The following is a 19,610-nucleotide window of genomic DNA, read 5'->3' as shown; positions in this document are numbered from 1 at the left end:
ATGTGTTGGTTTTTTTGGGTGGGGAGGGGTTGTTTTGTTTTGTTTTCCAGTATTTTTAGTTTTTCACTCATATAGTTTAATCTGTTCCATGTAGATCTTGGGTCTGTTTCAGGTTTGTTCTTATATATGGCACAAGGAAGCGTTCTAATCTTACGGGGTTTTTTTGTTTTTTTTGTTTTGTTTTGTTTTGAGACTGGAGTCTCTCTCTGTCGCCCAGGCTGGAGTGCAGTGGCCGGATCTCAGCTCACTGCAAGCTCCGCCTCCCGGGTTCACGCCATTCTCCTGCCTCAGCCTCCCGAGTAGCTGGGACTACAGGCGCCCGCCACCTCGCCCGGCTAGTTTTTTGTATTTTTAGTAGAGACGGGGTTTCACTGTGTTAGCCAGGAGGGTCTCGATCTCCTGACCTTGTGATCCATCTGCCTCGGCCTTGCAAAGTGATGGGATGACAGGAGCCACTGTGCCCGGCCCTGATTTTACCTTTAAATGGCTCTCCAGTTGTCACACCACCAACTTATTTGTTTAAGTCTATCTTTGCCCCAGTGATTTGTATTATCTTTGTCCTGTACTTGATTTCTTTATGTAGTTGGTTTGTTTCTAGACATTCTACTCTATTCCATTTTCTCTCTGCCTTTGCACATACTAGCACCACACTGCTTTAACTAGGGAGGCTGTGTAGTGTTTTGAAATCATCTGGGCCTGATCCCCCCATCACAGCTCAGTCTTCAGGGTTTTTCTAGCTTTTCTTATCATATGAACATCAATATCAACCTGGCTGGCTTCAAAAAAGAGGACGTTGATGTTTTCTTTTTTTTTTTTTAATCTTTAATGGGCCCTCTCATTCTAGATTCAGGTTTTTGGTGTTTTTTTTTTAATTTTTAGAAAATTCTCTTGGATTGTAGTTAGATGTTAGTCATGTTTTGCTTTGATTTCTTTCAGGGACTCCATTTATGCACCTGTTGGGCCTTCTTTGCCTGTCTCCCACTTCAGCCTCTGGCTGCTTCCTATCTGACTGCTTTTCCTTCTTTCTTTACCGCATTTTATTCTTCTAGATCTTTTCTTCTCTTTCTTCAATTTTTCATTAGATTTTTGTTTCAATTTATTCTTGTTTAGACCTCTTATAATTTGATCTTCATTTCTGATAAGATTTTATGCTGCTTCTATTTCTTCCCTGAGTTAAATCAGCTCTTCTTTTCTGCACGCTTTTATCTAGTGAGTGCGTGTGCGTTTGTGCGTGTGTATGTGTGTGTGTTTGTTTTTGTGTTTTGAGACAGGGTCTTGCTCTGTCGCGCAGGCTAGAGTGCAGTGGTGCAATCACAGCTCACTACAGCCTCCACCTCCCGAGGTTCAAGCAATTCTTTTGCCTCAGCCTCCCAAAGTGCTAGGATTATAGTTTGTGAGCTACTGCACCTAGCCGTGTGTGTGTGTGTATGTGTGTGTGTGTGTGTGTGTGTGTGTGTGATTGTGGGATTTTGTTTTGTTTTCTTTTTCGGATTCCTGAATGTTTATTTGAGGGTATTTTATTTCAGTTTGGAGTGTTATATGCTAGGGTTTCTTTTGCTTTGTGTTTTTGTTTCTGGTTTTGAGGTAAGAATTGTCATCTGCCCTTGTTTGTATGAGATTGATTTGTGTGGCTGGGGTAGTTGGTACCCATCTGTTCTCATTGGGGTGTAGTGTCCATGATGCGAGTATAGCCTAGCTTATTTACCCATTCTCTTGGAGGCGGAGATTTAGATTGTTTCTGCCTTTTGGCTGCTACAGGTGGTGCCGCTGGGAACATGCTTGGACTTGTCTTTTGCTGAACGTCTTTCTTTGTTTTTAGAGTTTGTTAGCATTCATACTGTTCAGTCACGTAAGCTTATTCTGCCAGAAAAAAGCGTTCGTGCTCTGAGGTGCCCCGCACCCGCACGTGTGTTTGGGAGCACACAGAAAGTAGTTCAGAAACAGGCGTTGGTGGGACAGACCTGTGTTTGTGTTCCTGCTCCAGCATGTGCTGCTCTGTAACTGTGGACAGTTGGCTCAGCTTCCATGTCTTCATCTATAAAGTGCAGTTTTGGGGTTATGGGGCGGTTTGCAGCAGTCTTCCACCAGATCACCATCTGCCTCCTGGACCTCGTCTGGCCACTGCCGTCTCTCTGTGTGGCAGCCCCCAGCCAGCTCCCTCCACGTGTGTGTCCCTCCGTCCCCTTGTCCCATTCCTGTTTTCCATGGTACTCAGCACAGAGCTTGCACCGTGTGAGCCTGCCTGAGACAGCAGTGCCTATTTGTGTTTGCAACACCTCAGTTCGTATGCAGGCTTCATGAAGGCAGGGGCAGCGTTGTCACGTGCATAGGTGGGTGGGCTGGAGAACAGTGCCTGGCACCAAGGAGATGCTCAGGAGGGGTTCATTAGCTGGGTGGGCAGACGAGTAGGAATCGTCACAGGGCCTCGCCTAGGTAACTGGGGACTAAACGAGGGGCAGTGATATGACTTCGGCTGCCATTGTGCCAGATGAATGTCACACAGAGGCATTTGTACTGGATGGTGACAACTCTTCACAAGAGGATATTAGCATTTCTTCATGTGATCACCACGAGTTAAGGGCTTTGACCTACCTAATGTGTTGCATGGAGATGGTTAATTTGTGTATTTATTTTACTAACAGAGACATTAAACCTGACAATGTCCTTTTGGACGTGAATGGTCATATCCGCCTGGCTGACTTTGGATCATGTTTGAAGATGAATGATGATGGAACTGTAGGTATTTTTGTTGGAGATTTTCCATTTGGTTTTGGGTTTGGCTTGTAGTTAGAAGGGAAGTTTTCAATTTGAGGTACAATGAAGAAACCAAGTACATTAATTAAAACGAATCAATTTTGGAGATAGTTGAAATTTTCTATTTGGGGAGTTTCGTTTCCCAAATAAAAATTAAGTTGGAAAGCATCTTTATTGCTTTTTATGTTTACGAAAGTAATATGTGTGCCTTCCAGAATGGGAGTTGTCAGGTTGCCTCAGTCCCAAGGTGGCTAAAAGCATGCCAGTCCTATAGCAGATCGAGGGCACTCTCTGCTTCTTCCTTAAAGTGCCCTGTCCAGGCTGGTCGGGTGGGCAGGCATTAACCATGTAACCGTATTTTCTCACTTGTGTGTGGGCAGTAACTTCCTGCTAGGGGTTTCCTCTCTGTGGGTGTTGTAGACCTAGAAACAGAGTCCTGGTGCTCAGTGTTACAGGGCCGGCTGACACTCCCACCAGCAGGGGAGAACAAGAGGCTGCCCCGGACCGGCTGTCACCAGGAGACTCAGGCTTGGGCCACAGGTCCCTGTGGTCTCCACCGCACAGTCAGACCAGCAGCATGGCTGAGTAGCCTGATGGGGGCAGTCCCAGGTCTGCCCACACCCTGTTGGCAGCTGCTTCCAGCAAACTGCTTTCACTGCGTCTGTGGCCACTGTTGCAGTTTTGTTCTTACATGTTTGGAGTCTTTTCTTCTTTAAAACCTACACTTATCATAAGGTCTAACATACAATACTTTTCCGAAAGAGAGCAATCCCTTTCTTTCCTACTAGCGGATTTTCAAGCAGTAGTAGAAGAACCCATGTCACTGGCTTCAGTTGACAGCGTTTTATAAGGATAATGCAATTTGCTCATTTTCATTCCACAAAGCCAGTCTCTTATTTTTAAAAGTCTTGACCACATATTGATTAATTGGTAGGCGGGTGCTGTCCTCCACTCCAGTCTTCCAGTGACTAGAACAGGTCTGAACCAGAACATGGGTTGCCCTCCTCACCTCCATACCACCCCGTCACAGTATAACCAGAGCACGGGTTGCCCTCATCACCTCCACACCACCCCATCACAGTATAACCAGAGCACGGGTTACCCTCCTCACCTCCACACCACCCCGTCACGGTATAACCAGAGCACAACGGGTTACCTTCCTCACCTCCACACCACCCCGTCACAGTATAACCAGAGCACGGGTTGCCCTCCTCACCTCCACTCCACCCCGTCACGGTATAACCAGAGCACGGGTTGCCCTCCTCACCTCCACTCCACCCCGTCACGGTATAACCAGAGCACGGGTTGCCCTCCTCACCTCCACTCCACCCCGTCACGGTATAACCAGATCACGGGTTGCCCTCCTCACCTCCACTCCACCCCGTCACGGTATAACCAGAGCACGGGTTGCCCTCCTCACCTCCACACCACCCCGTCACGGTATAACCAGAGCACGGGTTGCCCTCCTCACCTCCACACCACCCCGTCACGGTATAACCAGAGCACGGGTTGCCCTCCTCACCTCCACTCCACCCCGTCACGGTATAACCAGAGCACGGGTTGCCCTCCTCACCTCCACTCCACCCCGTCACGGTATAACCAGAGCACGGGTTGCCCTCCTCACCTCCACTCCACCCCGTCACGGTATAACCAGAGCACGGGTTGCCCTCCTCACCTCCACTCCACCCCGTCACGGTATAACCAGAGCACGGGTTGCCCTCCTCACCTCCACTCCACCCCGTCACGGTATAACCAGAGCACGGGTTGCCCTCCTCACCTCCACTCCAACCCGTCACGGTATAACCAGAGCACGGGTTGCCCTCCTCACCTCCACTCCACCCCGTCACGGTATAACCAGAGCACGGGTTGCCCTCCTCACCTCCACTCCACCCCGTCACGGTAGTCGTTCATCATGGAGTCACTGCCCAGCACCCCAGTGGTCCCGCTGTCTGTAGAAGCTCCTGTGGTCTGGCCACGCACTCATGTAGGGAAGTGATGGAGGCAGAGTTCTCTGCTGATCATTCAGCCTGAGCAGTTCTGACACCACTGGCTCCGGGGTACTACTTGGACCCTGTTTCTCTCTTCCCAGAGGGGACCCTCGGGAGAGCCTGGCCTTCCCCAGACAGGCCTGTGGTGGTTGTCTCCAGTTCCTGCCTGAGCCTCAGACCTGTGCTCTCCGTCGTACTCTCTGGGTAGATGATTTCTCAGCTTCGCCAGGCTCCTCCTGCTTGTTCTGAGGTGACCCATGCCCTCGCAGCTTTCTGCAGAGGTGTCACTGTGCTCTGGCACGTGCCTGCTAATGTAGATAGCAGGGAAGCTGTTTTCTCCCTTTGGCGGGGGTAGGAGCGGTCTTAGCCTGCTGGTTCCCTGTCCAGGGAATGCCTGAGCACCCAGCTAATGCCTGGACCAATTTCTGCATGTTCCCATGAGGAAGACCATAGGGTGGGCTGCAGGTGAGCAGCCTTAGCACCCCCAGAAGCTTGTTAGAAATGCAGCCTCTTGGGCCCACCGGGGTCTCTCTTCTAACAAGAGACCCTACACAAGAGTTCCTGCGTGCTGCACATGAAAATCAGAAAGGCTGGCCCATGCACGCGTGGCCCCCGCATCACACTGGGAACAGCGACAGAGAGTGGGAAATGCCAGCCCTGGGAGATTGGAGAGGCACTGTTTGGGGCTGTGGCTGGTATTTGGGTATTGACAGACCATGTGTACAAGAGTTTCATGTGTTCTGGGAGCTGCATAATGTTTAGTGCTTCAAGAGAATATTTATTTGCATTGAATTTTACATTATTGAGGCTTTTAAATTCTGTTTTGTTTCGTTAGAGACAGGGTTGGGGACCGTGTTACCTGTGTTGGCCTTGAGCTCCTGGGCTCAAGCTGTTCTCCTGCCTCAACCTCCCAAGTAGCTGAGGCTACAGGCTGGAGCCACTATACTCAGCTTGAATTTCTGGGTTTAAAAAACACGATCATTCATCAGTTTTATTCTATAATTATTTCATTTTCTGCCTCCACTATATTTTAGAGAAAGTAGTTGGAAATACTTTCCAACTACTTTCCACTACTAGGTGATTGGAGATGCCCTAGGGTTTCCTTCAGCATCTCCTTCTCCCCTAAGGTGCAGTCCTCTGTGGCCGTGGGCACACCTGACTACATCTCGCCGGAGATCCTGCAGGCGATGGAGGACGGCATGGGCAAATACGGGCCCGAGTGTGACTGGTGGTCTCTGGGGGTCTGCATGTATGAGATGCTCTATGGAGAAACGCCGTTTTATGCGGAGTCACTCGTGGAGACCTACGGGAAGATCATGAACCATGAAGTAAGACGTTGCATTTTTATTTTGGTACCTGGCTTAGGCCTAAAGTACAGAGAGCACAACTAGTGCAGGAATATCCATTAGGAAGCGACGCAAGCAGTTCAGGAAGAGATGTCAGGGTTTAGACCAAACTGGGGACAGGCGGACTGGAGTAGACATTGGAGAAGGCATCCGGAGGTGGGGTCGACACCAGGAGATGTGGATGCCAGAGGAAGGGGAAGGAGGTTCTGAGGGTGACGCCCACCCCCACTCTCAGGGGAAGGATGCTGGCCTACTCCAAGCTGGCTTCCTGGAGGGGAGGCAGGTTTCTGTAGACAGACGCGTCGTCTGCATAGGCGTGTGGAGTGAGGCGCCCGGGGTTAGCCAGTGGGGGGGTCCAGGTGGGCCCTTGTCATGTGGCTCTAGATTCACTGGTTAGATGTCAACTTTGATTCTCAAGTCTGTTCCCCAGAAATCAGTCCCTGTAAATGATCACATGTCTCCAGATGGTGGAGCCCTTCATCCTCCCCATCCTGTTTCCTCTTCTCCTCCTTCCCTTTCCAAACTGTTCACTTTCTTGCTTCCATGTCACCTCTCTCCACCTCCTTTGTTTTCCTTTTTATCATTTTCTCTTCTGTCTGATTTTTTTATTTCTTTTAAAAAATTTTCCTTAGTCGTTTGTCTTTCTTTTTTGAGACAGAGTCTCACTCTGTCACCCAGGCTGGAGTGCAGTGGCGCAATCTCGGCTCACTGCAACCTCCGCCTCCTGGGTTCAAGCGATTCTCCTGCCTTTTTCTCTTTTCTTTTCTTTTTAATCAGAGTTTTGCTCCTGTCACCCAGGCTGGAGTGCAGTGCTGCAGTCTCGGCTATACCTCCCAGGTTCAAGCAATTCTCCTGCCTCAGTTTCCTGAGTAGCTGGGATTATAGGTGCCTGCCACCACACCTGGCTAATTTTTTTGTATTTTTAGTGGAGACAGGGTTTCGCCATGTTAGCAAGGCTGGTCTCGAACTCCTGACCTCAGGCAGTCCACCCGCCTCGGCCTCCCAAAGTGCGGAGATGACAGGCGTGAGCCGTCTCGCCCAGAGAGTCATGTGTCTTTCTAATGCCAATTTCACCCTCTCTACCAGCATGCTCATAGCGTTTCCCTCCTATGCACACGCAGATCCCAGGATGATCCTGATGGAGTGCCGGCCTGTCCTCCAGCCAGTGTCTCCCACAGTTTGCTCTCATAGTGAGCAGATTAACACTAAAGTGGTAACTGGTTTTCCATTTAACTCCAAATCAAAGCAAAAGTTACAGTTTTAAAAAATGTTTTTCCCAAAGTAGAAGCATATTTTTTATTTATAAATTAATATATACTCCCTATAAAAACTTCAGACAATGCAAAAATGCATATTATAGGTAATGAAAATCTCCTCATCCACTTCTTAGTGACAAATTCTGTTAAAGTAACATTTGGGACTTAATTATTACTAAGAGCCTGCCAGCAGTCACTGAGTGCTGACCACCTGTGGGCGCTTGGGTCAGGCACCTCGTGAAGCAGGTGACGTTGTTCCTTTCTGTAGATGACAAAGGTGGTGGCTCAGCTCTTAGACCACTCTACCATGAGGGTGTGTGGCCTCAGCAGACCTTAGCACGTGTGTGTGCGCGCGTGTGCATGTGTGTGTTTAGATATGTGGCATCATGTTACATATAAACAGTTTTTTGTCATTGTATCTTTGGTGTCTTTCTATATCAGCACACGGACATGTTCCTTTTTCTTTGTGCCCCATCTTTTTTGTTTTGAGATGGAATCTTGCCCTTGTCACCCAGGCTGGAGTGCAGTGGCATGGTCTTGGCTCACTGCAACTTGCACCTCCCGAGTTTAAGCGATTCTCCTGCCTCAGCCTCCCAAGTAGCTGGGATTACAGGCCGCCACCATGCCTGGTAATTTTTGTATTTTTAGTAGAGATGGGGTTTCACCTTGTTGGTCAGGATGGTCTGGAACTCCTGACCTCAGGTGATCTGCCCGCCTCGGCCTTCCAAAGTGCTGGGATTACAGGAGTGAGTCACTGTGCCCAACTGGTATCTCTTTTAACGAGTCTCCTTTTTGATGGGCATGTAGGTAATTTGCAGTTTTCTTGGTCAGAATACAGTGCATGTTGTGTTTCCTCTTAGCGACTGCTTTTGTAATGTGAGTTTCCAGAAGCAGAACTGCCCTGATGCTTACACTGTGCATTCTGACAGGGCTGCGCCTGTCCCTCTTGCCGCGCACGGCATGTTTCCCACATTCCTTGCCACCTCCATAGGTAAAAATATGTCATTTACTTGCAATGTGGTCCCAAGTCTACAACGAGTAAAACCAGAAGGACCACTGGTTTTCTTGTTTGCCTTTTGGGAATAGAAATTGATTAGCTTTGGATTGCATTTCGTCCTCATGAAATAAAAAGCGACCTGCTTTGGAGCTACTATTTCTACTTTGTTTCCTATAATGTCCGTACACCTTAAACTCTCTGAATGCGTCCACCTGTCCACCGGCGTTTTTGCCACCCCTTGCAGGAGCGATTCCAGTTCCCGTCCCATGTCACAGATGTTTCCGAAGAAGCGAAGGACCTCATCCAGAGGCTGATCTGCAGTAGAGAGCGCCGGCTGGGGCAGAATGGAATAGAGGATTTCAAAAAGCATGCGTTTTTTGAAGGTCTAAATTGGGAAAATATACGAAACCTAGAAGCACCTTATATTCCCGACGTGAGCAGTCCCTCTGACACGTCCAACTTCGACGTGGACGATGATGTGCTGAGAAACACGGTGAGTGGGAAAGCGCTGATCTCAGACTTGCTGGCTGTGTGTCTGACATGTGGTGCTGCGTTGAGCGCGTTGCTTATCAAGTCAGTACAGCATAAAGCTGTGAAATTTGGCACTTAAGACACAGTGTGCTTTTTATTCCAGTCGTCAGCTGGGTCGTTAATATTCCTTTAAAAAATGATGGATGACTCAGTTTGAGTAAAATTGAGTTAAACAACTCTTTTGTTTTGGAACTCAACAGAAATACTTTTGCTTTTATTTTCACGGTACTTGATACTTTTTTTTTTATTTTTTGAGACAGTCTTGCTCTGTCACCAGGCTGGATTACAGTGGTGTGATCTCGGCTCTTGGCAACCTCTGACTCCCTGGTTCAAGCCATTCTCCTGCCTCAGCCTCCCGAGTAGCTGGGACTACAGGCATGCACCACCGCGCCCAGCTAATTTTTGTGTTTATAGTAGAGACGGAGTTTCACCATGTCTGCCAGGATAGTCTTGATCTCCTGACCACATGATCCACCTACCTCTGCCTCCCAAAGTGCTGGGATTACAGGCGTGAGCCACCGTGCCCGGCCTACTTGATACTTTTCAAAGCAGTGTCACATACATCATTGTATTAGAGCTTCACTGCAACCCTGTCACCGCATTTTAGGTTTTTTAGGTTGAAAGACGCCAAGACATGAGCTCAGCCTACAGTCCCGTAGGCAGTGTGGCGGCCTCTCCGTTCCTGGTCTTTTCCCTGCATGTTGAGAGCACGTTAAATCTTTCTAACATTACAGTGCTTTGTGTCTGCATTGATGTTTCTTTATACAGCAGGAGTTCAGAACAAAGATCATGATAACAGATGTTGAGTCTCCGCACTGATGTTTAAGATCAGGATTTTCAGAGTTGGGTTCTGGCTGTAGGACTCGTCTGGTGTCCCCATCGGCTCTGACAGGGCCTCTTTGATGCATTAGCCAGTACCTTTGGTCCTGGAGAATTTTGCTCATATCTCATAAAATTCTTTTGTTCTTATCAAACCCATACATGTGTGACTTGTCTGGGGATAGACAAACTGAGATTTAACCAAATAAAAGGAAAATCTTCTTTGTTGCTTGTTAATTTAGAGAGTTTCTTACACTGAAGCATCATCATTCACTCTGTATGTTTCATTCCCAGGACCTCTCGAAATGAATGACCATGAACCTGGGGAAACTCCTAGTAGTTTAACGGGAGGAACAGAGGTTCTTAGAAACTATGAAGTACTCCTTGTAGGGTCATGGAAAAGTTATATCTGGGCCAGGCGTGGTGACTCACCCCTGTAGTCCCAGCACTTTGGGAGGATGAGGCGGGCGGATCACGAGGTCAGGAGTTCGAGACCAGCCTGGCCAACATGGTGAAACCCCATCTCTGCTAAAAATACAAAAATTAGCCGGGCATGATAGCAGGTGCCTGTAATCCAGCTACTCGGGAGGCTGAGGCAGGAGAATCGCTTGAACCCAAGAGGTGGAGGTTGCAGTGCCCTAGAATACGCCACTGCATTCCGGCCTAGGTGACAGAGCGAGACTCCATCTCAAAAAAAGAAAAGTTAAATCTATTTGCACTGAATACTTGCTTTGATGGCTTCACATTCAAAATAAGGGCTGAACTTGAGACCACATGGAGAAAAGGCTGAGAAAGGTATTGTTGTCGTTGAAAGGATTGTTTTCTTAGATTCTAACTCCAGACTCCAACTCCTTCCACACTGAAATTTCTCAGATAAAGAACTTTGCTTATATTTTTTATTTTTTGAGACTGGTCTCGTTCTGTCACCCAGGCTGGAGTACAGTGATGCAACCTCAGCTCACTGCAACCTCAGCCTCCCATGTTCAATCAAGTCTCGTGCTTTGGCCTCTTGAGTAGCTGGGATTACAGGCGCACGCCGCCACATCCAGCTAATTTTTGTATTTTTAGTAGAGACAGGGTTTCACCGTGTTGGCCTAGGCTGGTCTCGAATTCCTGGTCTCAAGCAGTCCACCCACCTCAGCCTCCCAAAGTGCTGGGACTACAGGCATGAGCCACTGTGCCTGGCTCCTGGTTATAGTTTTTAATAAAGAAAGATCCTCAGAATGAATAACAGAGTTATGATAAACTTACCTAAAATAGTCTACCTTTGGGTTCCTTTTTGCCTTGGGGCCTCTTACCTCAGGTCAAGAACCTGAGAGTCCCCAGGCTCTGTCCTGTGTCCTCAGACGGGCATGCCTGTCCACACTGTTGAACTCTGCACACAGTTGTGTTAAGCAGTGGATTCTGTGGCTTTAAGAAGTCTTTGAAAATCACTAACCTGGTAACGGCCTGTGCCATTGTCATCATCAAAATCAGTGCATGTATCCTGTGAGCTTTATTGTACATACAGCGAATGGGGTCAGGCTTGAGAAAGACAGATCTGCCATACTCAGCTCCCCTGCAGAGGACACCATGGAATCTGCATTCTCCAAGGCCACGTGTTCTGCCCAGTGCCTCCCGTCGCCATGACTATAACCATCTTTCCTCTTTTTACCTGTTCGTTTGAATGTAGATTTCATTTGTGTTGTGTATGTTCTTATGCAGGAAATATTACCTCCTGGTTCTCACACAGGCTTTTCTGGATTACATTTGCCATTCATTGGTTTTACATTCACAACAGAAAGGTATGTCTGGATTTATCATTCCCCAGGGAGAGCCTTCCTTTGTGGTAGATGAACAGTCAGACACCACACTCTGTCCCTAGGAGCGGGCTGGTGGGTGGGGTGTGCGCTGGGAGGCCATTACTTAAGGGAGATGGAGATGAGTTTTTGTTCTTAAAATATACACACCTGATGACTGCAGGTGTTACCATAGCAAGGTTACAGGCTTTTTCTCTACAGAGATCCAGGTCGGAAAGAATTCAGGTTTCATGGCGTTTGTTGTATGTTCTTCTTTTTACAACCCTTTAAAAATATTAAAACCATTCATGCTCATGATGGTGCAAAAACAGGCCCCAGGCAGGATTTCTCCCAGAGCCCGTAGTTTGCCGACCCCTGACCAATAGGCCACCACCATTGGCAGGGTTAGCTCTGATCCAGTCGGTGGCCGCAGCAAGCAGAACAAACAGTTGCCACACGCACTCAGCTGAGAGCTGGCTTCCGTCAGAGCACTCTGCTGCCTTTTGTAAGGATTGTGTGCCGTGGGCCCCTGTCCCAAATGGGCCTCTTTGGAAATTTGTGTTGCCTGAGATGGTCCACCTCTATTTTAAAAGGAAACTGGGGCTGAGAGGAGAGGGGTTAGGAAGAAAGGGAGGTGGGGGAGGTGAAATGAGACAATGGAAGCTCCCACTGTGCCACAGAGCCTGATTCCCAGCGTCTTCTGGCAACTGGAACCACAGTTGAAAATGTCTTGGGAGGGAGATATACCCATACTTTTTAAATTTAATTTTATTTTTTTTTGAGACGGGATCTTGCTCTGTCGCCCAGGCTGGAGTGCAGTGGCGCAATCTCAGCTCACTGCAACCTCCGCCTCCTGGGTTCAAGCAATTCCCCTGCCCCAGTCTCCTGATTAGCCAAGACTACAGGTGCCCGCCACCATGCCCGACTAATCTTACTTTAGTAGAGATGGAGTTTCACCATATTGGCCAGGGTGGTCTTGATCTCCTGACCTCGTGATCTGCCCTCCTTGGCCTCCCAAAGTGCCAGGATTACAGGCATGAGCCACCACACCCGGCCAACATCCCCATATTTCTACTCTAGCTTGGAGGAAATCTCTTTTGGTGTGAGAGGCCAGGGTTAAACAGCCCATAAGCCAAAGTGACAGCTGCTGTCTTCCAGTCCACAGGAGGCTTTCTGGGTGGGCATATTGATTTACCAGCCCCCAGTGCAGAGGTTCTTGACCTTTCTGTACATCCCAGCTCACTGAGAGCTTGTTACACTTGCAGGTCCCAGGCCCATGGCTGTAGTTTGGCCAGATAGGCCTAGAGCTCTCCTCTTGACAGACCCCACAGGGCTGGAGCAGCCCAGCACCCTCAGACCACCTGTGGAGAAACACTGACCAGGTCTTCTGTAAAGGGGGCTGGGTGCCTTTATGGGACTCAGCATAGGAGCTCAAAATTTTCCTGACTTCATTGTCACATAAAGAGCTAAGCAGGACTAAGTAATTCCTAAAGCAGCCCAAGAATTAAGCTGTTAAATGAGAGCCATCCTGGACTTCAGCCTGTGCCTCGGATGTGTGCGTCATCGAGTGGTCTGGTCCTTGGTAGGGGGCTTAGCATGCTGGTCAGTGCTAGAATTGGTGGCTTAGCCTGCAGGGGAAGAAGGGTTGAAAGAGCTGTCCTGGATTGCTTGGCCAGTTGGTGGCCAAACCAGGAAGCTCTCAATGGTCCGTGCACACCGCTGACCTCCAGACAAGAGCTGGGGCTGCCCTTTAAGCCTTGCTTTATGCAAAATCCATGCTTTCTGGTTCTGCGTCTATAGTGAAGTGTGAGGGACGATTCAGAAATGCCATTCCCCTCCTTTGCAGAGGCGCTTGCTTTGCCCAGCAGTGGGGAGTGCCCTTGTCAGTGTGTCCTTGACCATCCGGTCACTTATCTAACTTTGGCTCCATAAGCAATAAAGTCTTTTCTTGGGTATTTTTGTTTGCCAATTTAAAAAGACTACGTTTCACCCTAGGAAGTTTGAAAATGCTAATGAAATCGCGGAATTTTCAGTAGATCAAAACCTGTTGCTTGATTTCCCAGCTGTTTTTCTGATCGAGGCTCTCTGAAGAACATAATGCAGTCCAACACATTAACCAAAGATGAGGATGTGCAGCGGGACCTGGAGCACAGCCTGCAGATGGAAGCTTATGAGAGGAGGATTCGGAGGCTGGAACAGGAGAAGCTGGAGCTGAGCAGGAAGCTGCAAGGTGAGGGCGGCGTCAGCTCTGGGGCCGGGAGGGGGCACTGTGGCCAGGCTGCACCTCACGCTGTCTCTCCATCCCTCAGAGTCCACGCAGACCGTGCAGTCCCTCCATGGCTCATCTCGGGCCCTCAGCAATTCAAACCGAGATAAAGAAATCAAAAAGCTAAATGAAGAAATCGAACGCTTGAAAAATAAAATAGCAGGTATGTTTAAAAAAGTATGACCTCTTACTCTCTGTTTTTGGTCATTACTCTCTTAAAAGGGAATTTCAGAGTCCTTTTCATAAGGTGGGAAAGCAGAAAAAAAGCTTAGGCTTTAGCAAGCTTATTTAGAGTTCTGAAATTTTGGTCAGTTCTTTTTTTTTTTTTAGACGGAGTTTCGCTTTTGTCCCCCAGGCTGGAGTGCAGTGGTGCGATCTCAGCTCACTGCAACCTCCACCTCCTGAGTTCAAGCGATTCTCTTGCCTCAGCCTCCCAAGTAGCTGGAGTTACAGGCATGTGGCACCACGCCCGGCTAATTTTGTGTTTTTAGTAGAGACAGGGTTTCTCCATGTTGGCCAGGCTGGTCTTGAACTCCTGACCTCAGGTGATCCGCCCGCCTCGGCCTCCCAAAGTGCTGGGATTACAGGCATGAGCCACCGTGCCCAGCCCCAGCTGGATTAGTTCTAATGATATTATTTTATAGTCACCAGCTAGAATCAATTCCCGATATCTTATCTGGACGTTATCTGGCTATTTTCTGCTTCTCCGTTACAGTTTTCCTCTTTGTGGCTCTCAGACAGTTCCTAGAGCTGCTTTCCTCCTAAAGCTTAATCAGTGACTCGGCCTGCTCCTCGGTGTTGTAGGTGCTAGACCTGCCGTCACCACTTTCTCTTGGTGGTTCCTAGGTTATCAAAGTTCCCTAAAGGCTCCAATCACTTTTGTTTGTTTTGTTTTGTTTTTTGAGACGGAGTCTCACTCTGTCGCCCAGGCTGGAGTGCAGTGGCGTGATCTCGGCTCACTGCAAGCTCTGCCTCCCGGGTTCACGCCATTCTCCTGCCTCAGCCTCCCAAGTAGCTGGGACTACAGGCGCCCGCCACCACGCCTGGCTAATTTTTTGTGTTTTTAGTAGAGAAGGGGTTTCACTGTGTTAGCCGGGATGGTCTCCATCTCCTGACCTCGTGATCCGCCCACCTCAGTCTCCCAAAGTGCTGGGATTACACGTGTGAGCCACCGCGCCCAGCGTGACTCCAATCCCTTTTAAGCCTTAACCTCACACAGGTTGGCTCTGCAGTTGACCTTCACCTGCAAAGCATACTTCAAATCTCTCACCTCTGCATTTCGTATCAGGAACCCCACTGTCCTGATCCAAACATGGACTTCTTTGATTGAGTCACTTACTAAATAAACCTTTCTTGCACACTGACAAAGGACAAGGGCCAGGCACTGTGCTGGGTGACACAGGTTAAAGGGACTGAGCAGACGGATGTGTGTGCCACCCAAGGGCTCCCAGTCCTCAGGGGACATTCCTGTCGGATCAAAGTCTAGGGAGCCTGTTCAGCACAGGCGTGCAGGTAGCTCTGCCCATGACACTGTGTGTGTGTGTGTGTGTGTGTTTGTGTAAGTAAAAAAAACCTCTGAATGGAAAAGAGTGTTGTGAATTATTAAATAATTTCCTATCAGTAAGTCAGCTAACGTAAAGTTTGCATATAGTCACTGCACATAAAGGAACACAGTTTATTTCCCCTTTTACCCAGATTCAAACAGGCTCGAGCGACAGCTTGAGGACACAGTGGTGCTTCGCCAAGAGCGTGAGGACTCCACGCAGCGACTGCGGGGGCTGGAGAAGCAGCACCGCGTGGTCAGGCAGGAGAAGGAGGAGCTGCACAAGGTAGGTGGCTGGGTTCGGGGTGGGAAAGGCTTACGGGACCTTGCAGAGTTTTGTAAGGTCACGTTCATGCAGACGATGGAAGACCTCTTGGGACTTCTGCCCATGGGCTGTCCCTGCTGCATGCAGGACACCAGGGCCAAGCGTGGCCCTGGGGCCCCTGCCACGCCTGCCTGCTGCACAGCCTCCATGTCGGCTGGCAGAGCTTGGGTCCCAGTGGCAGGTGCCTTCCACCCCCTCACCCACAGCGGGTATCCACCTCACAATCAGCCTTTCCAGTCTCCACTTCAGACCCACAGAGAAAGCAGCACCCCACTGCATTCTACATTGTGCAACTCCTCCTTCCTTGTGCAGCTCCTCCTCCTCCTTCTCATGTCCACAGGGCATGGTGGCCGTGGCAACACATGCTGTGTCTGGAGCCAGGCCCTCCCCTTCTCTCCACCAGGCCTCTGCTCTTAGAGAGGGCCCCTTAGTAATGACAGGGAACTGCAGCAGAATCCCTATGTTAAAATCTGGGTGATTTCACCCCGTAATTCCTTTATAAATTTCATTTTTAGTAATATATGGGAAACTTTTATGCTCAGGTGCCAGCATGTTAGTAACACAATTATATACATGTTTTCTAAAGTACATTCATTGATACATGTTATCCTTGAACCTGTAGTTTGTGATCTGTTCTCTAAAATGTGCCACGTATCAAACCTAAATTGTTTCTTAAGAGAATCTGTGGTGTCATCCACCTGAGTGACTTGTCAAAGTGCAGTGTGGGGTGTGTGGCACCTCATTGCTTGACAGAGTCATAGTACCTCCCAGTGGGCCCAGAGAGGCCTGGGGAGGCCTCCCGTCCGCATGTGGGCAGCTGCTCTGCCAACTTGCTCAGGGTCTTGTTGCTTCCATCTCAGACCAGCAGGTGCAACAGTGACTGAACTGCCAGATAGTTGACCAGATGGGCTGCAGGGAGGTCAGGGTCATCAGTGTGGTGAGTGCAGAGTAACAGCCAACATCCGCACATCAGTCTCCAGTGAAGGGGCAGGCTGTCCAGCAATTGTTTTTATACAGTTCTTCACTTTGACTTCACCTTCAGCACTTTGTGTCTGTGTGTTCTTTTCTGATTTTGCTTATGTTGAAGTAACCAGATTGAGTGCCCAAATGCTTCATTCAGCTTTGCGGCTCTGCGGGCGGAGGCTGACATTACGGAGCCAGGCGTCCTCCTGTAAGCATGCTGCGCCTGCGTGGTTGTGGGCCTTTTTTTTTTTTTTTTTTTTTTTTTGAGATAGAGTCTCGCTCTGTCGCCCAGGCTGGGATGCAGTGGCGCAATCTCGGCTCACTGCAACCTCTGCCTCCCAGGTTCACACCATTCTCCTGCCTCAGCCTCCTGAGTAGCTGGGACTACAGGCGCCCACCACCACACTGTAATTTTTTTGTATTTTTAGTAGAGACAGGGTTTCACCATGTTAGCCAGGATGGTCTCCATCTCCTGACCACAGGTGATCCGCCCACCTTGGCCTCCCAAAGTGCTGGGATTACAGGTGTGAGCAACTGTGCCCAGCCTGTGGGGCCTTTCTTGGTGTGCAGTTGGTGCTCAGCACCTGAGCCCAGGCGGCCTTCCCATTGCCTATGTGGGTGGCGTGAGACAGAGCATAGGTCTTTTTCCAAGCAGGGAATTTCTCAGATCTGTGGCTCTAATCTGTAACCAGCACTGGCTGTCGCTTTTAACTCCTCAATATCGTGGAAGACCAAACCTCCAGCCTTCCAAGCCTTTGTTAGGCAAACATAAAACATCTGTAATTGTTTTTGTTCAGCAACTGGTTGAAGCCTCAGAGCGGTTGAAATCCCAAGCCAAGGAACTCAAAGATGCCCATCAGCAGCGAAAGCTGGCCCTGCAGGAATTCTCGGAGCTGAATGAGCGCATGGCAGAGCTCCGTGCCCAGAAGCAGAAGGTGTCCCGGCAGCTGCGGGACAAGGAGGAAGAGATGGAGGTGGCCACGCAGAAGGTGGACGCCATGCGGCAGGAGATGCGGAGAGCCGAGAAGCTCAGGAAAGAGGTAGCTCTGGGGATGGTTCAGGGATGGCATCTACTGGACTTTTGTGTGACTTTTATAAAACGTCTTTGGAATCTTGGGCTGTATTAGTGTAAAAGGGGTTGGAAATTTTCTGTGGAGCCAAGTAAGTTGATGGGCTGAGCATTTATGTTGTTCTCGTCCCTCAATACCGGTGAAATCACAATAAGGTCTTGTGGTGCTGATTTTCTTTAATTCTCTTTTAAGTGAATAGAGGGCGTTTATACTGTGCTGTGATGCGGCCTGGCTTATGTGAATAAGTCCACACAGGGCAGGTGGCAGTAGAAAGGCAGATCACGGGCGGGTGCGGGGCTCACGCCTGGAATCCTAGCTCTGTGGGAGGCGCCGAGATGGCTGGATCCTTGAGTTTAGGAGTTGGAGACCAGCCTGAGCAACGTGGCAAAACCCCATCTCTACCAAAAAAAACAAAAAAATCAGCTGGTCGTGGTGGCGGTCACCTGTAATCCCAGCTACTCGGAAGGCTGAGGCAGGAGAATCACTTGAGCCCAGGAGGTGGAGGCTACAGGGATCCGAGATTGTGCCACTGCACTCCAGCCTGGGCGACAGAGTGAGGCTCCCCTCTCAAAAAAAAAAAAATATATGTATATATGAAAGTCAAATCACAACAAAGCACACTTGAGGCCGCCTGCTGAGGTGAGCGCCTCTGAAGTGTCTTGATGCAGCACTCGTCCACACTGTTGGAATGATTGCAACCCCAGAGAGCTTTCTTATGTAGGCTACAGCTCTCAACATGCACCATGGCAGAAATTAAAACAGAATTTTGTTAATACAATGAAAACCCATTTCATGTTAACATATGTAACATGTTTAATGAAAAGTAACTATTTCTTTAAAAATTTGGCGAGAAGAATGGCATTTTTTACATTTTGTTAGCTTTTCTTTAATATCTGGCTGAATGGAAAACAGTTGAGTTCTCATGGCTGTTTCTTCAGTCTGTTTTGCTGCGCTGTTTGGGATAAAGTACATGAAGAAATCCTGGCTCCCACACATAGCTAATTAGGGGAAGGGCCCTGCACACCCCTGACAGCGTCTCAGGACCCCGGGATTTCAGCCCCTGCTGCCCTAGGTATTCCAAGTGTTCTGCTGTGACATATTTTAAGCAATGCTCAGTTTAGAACTCTATTAAGATTTCCTTGATAAATCCCATGAATGAGAAGGCCTGGAAGCACATGTTCCTGCTCCTTTCAAGTTCAGGGTTGTTTGTTCTTTAGCCACAGAGGAGCTATTTGTTTTCTTCTTAGACAGTCTATTTTGCAACCCAAATATATTTGTAGTTATAGGCAGTTAAAACTGAAGTTAGTGATACCCCTAATGAGGAATTAGCATTCCACCTACGGGGAAAGTGATAACAGTGCCTGGGATTTGCCCTCGAGTGGTTTGGGCACAGGCAGAGATGAAGCGGGCTTGGCTCCAGAGCTCACTGTCGAAGCTGGGTGCGGCACGCGGGTTTGCTGTTCTGCTCGCTCTTGTGCGTGTTTGAAATGGCCCATTTAATTAATGAATTCAAGTTCTACAGATATCAAAAGTACTTGTTTTCACAAATCAGTGAAATTTAAATTTCAAGAGATTTATCCTTCTTGAAATTTAAAAGTATCATTTTAAGCTAGAGTTGAACCTTGTTTTATTACTAACCAACCATCCCAGTTGAACCCTGAAGTGTATTCCTCAAACTTCCATTTGTGGTAAGATTTGATGAAGGGCAAACACACGCAAAACTCCTTTGAGGTCTTGTTCTTGTAGAGGTCCCATGGGTGCTGCTGTAACTGGTGAAGTGGAGCTCGCTTTGTGTTAATAGAAACCGGATCTTCCTCTTGTAGCTGGAAGCTCAGCTTGATGATGCTGTTGCTGAGGCCTCCAAGGAGCGCAAGCTTCGTGAGCACAGTGAGAACTTCTGCAAGCAAATGGAAAGCGAGCTGGAGGCCCTCAAGGTAGTGCTGGGCGGGGGTCTCTGCCCTTAACTGAGAGGAA

At 48.7% G+C, this 19,610-nt stretch overlaps 1 protein-coding gene across 3 annotated transcripts in view; it reads left to right on the top strand.

The window, feature by feature from the left end:
- The window catches only part of CDC42BPB (CDC42 binding protein kinase beta), a 134,019-nt gene that overhangs the window by 75,731 nt on the left and 38,678 nt on the right, over nucleotides 1–19,610 (top strand). For all 3 annotated transcript variants that reach the window (XR_004057395.1, XM_010353708.2, XM_030931068.1), the window contains exons 6-14: nucleotides 2,643–2,736; nucleotides 5,870–6,070; nucleotides 8,586–8,834; nucleotides 11,396–11,475; nucleotides 13,533–13,699; nucleotides 13,779–13,898; nucleotides 15,431–15,564; nucleotides 17,364–17,606; nucleotides 19,460–19,570. Coding sequence is in view for 2 of the 3 variants with exons in the window: in XM_010353708.2 (XP_010352010.2) it covers nucleotides 2,643–2,736; nucleotides 5,870–6,070; nucleotides 8,586–8,834; nucleotides 11,396–11,475; nucleotides 13,533–13,699; nucleotides 13,779–13,898; nucleotides 15,431–15,564; nucleotides 17,364–17,606; nucleotides 19,460–19,570 (1,399 nt within the window). In the remaining variant the exon portion in view is untranslated. The remainder of the gene's footprint in view (nucleotides 1–2,642; nucleotides 2,737–5,869; nucleotides 6,071–8,585; nucleotides 8,835–11,395; nucleotides 11,476–13,532; nucleotides 13,700–13,778; nucleotides 13,899–15,430; nucleotides 15,565–17,363; nucleotides 17,607–19,459; nucleotides 19,571–19,610) is intronic.

This window comes from Rhinopithecus roxellana, chromosome 5, assembly GCF_007565055.1.
Source record: "Rhinopithecus roxellana isolate Shanxi Qingling chromosome 5, ASM756505v1, whole genome shotgun sequence".
Taxonomy (NCBI): domain Eukaryota; kingdom Metazoa; phylum Chordata; class Mammalia; order Primates; family Cercopithecidae; genus Rhinopithecus; species Rhinopithecus roxellana.
The sequence above is the reverse complement of the archived record's forward strand: the minus strand, read 5'-3'. Positions and strand labels throughout refer to the sequence as shown.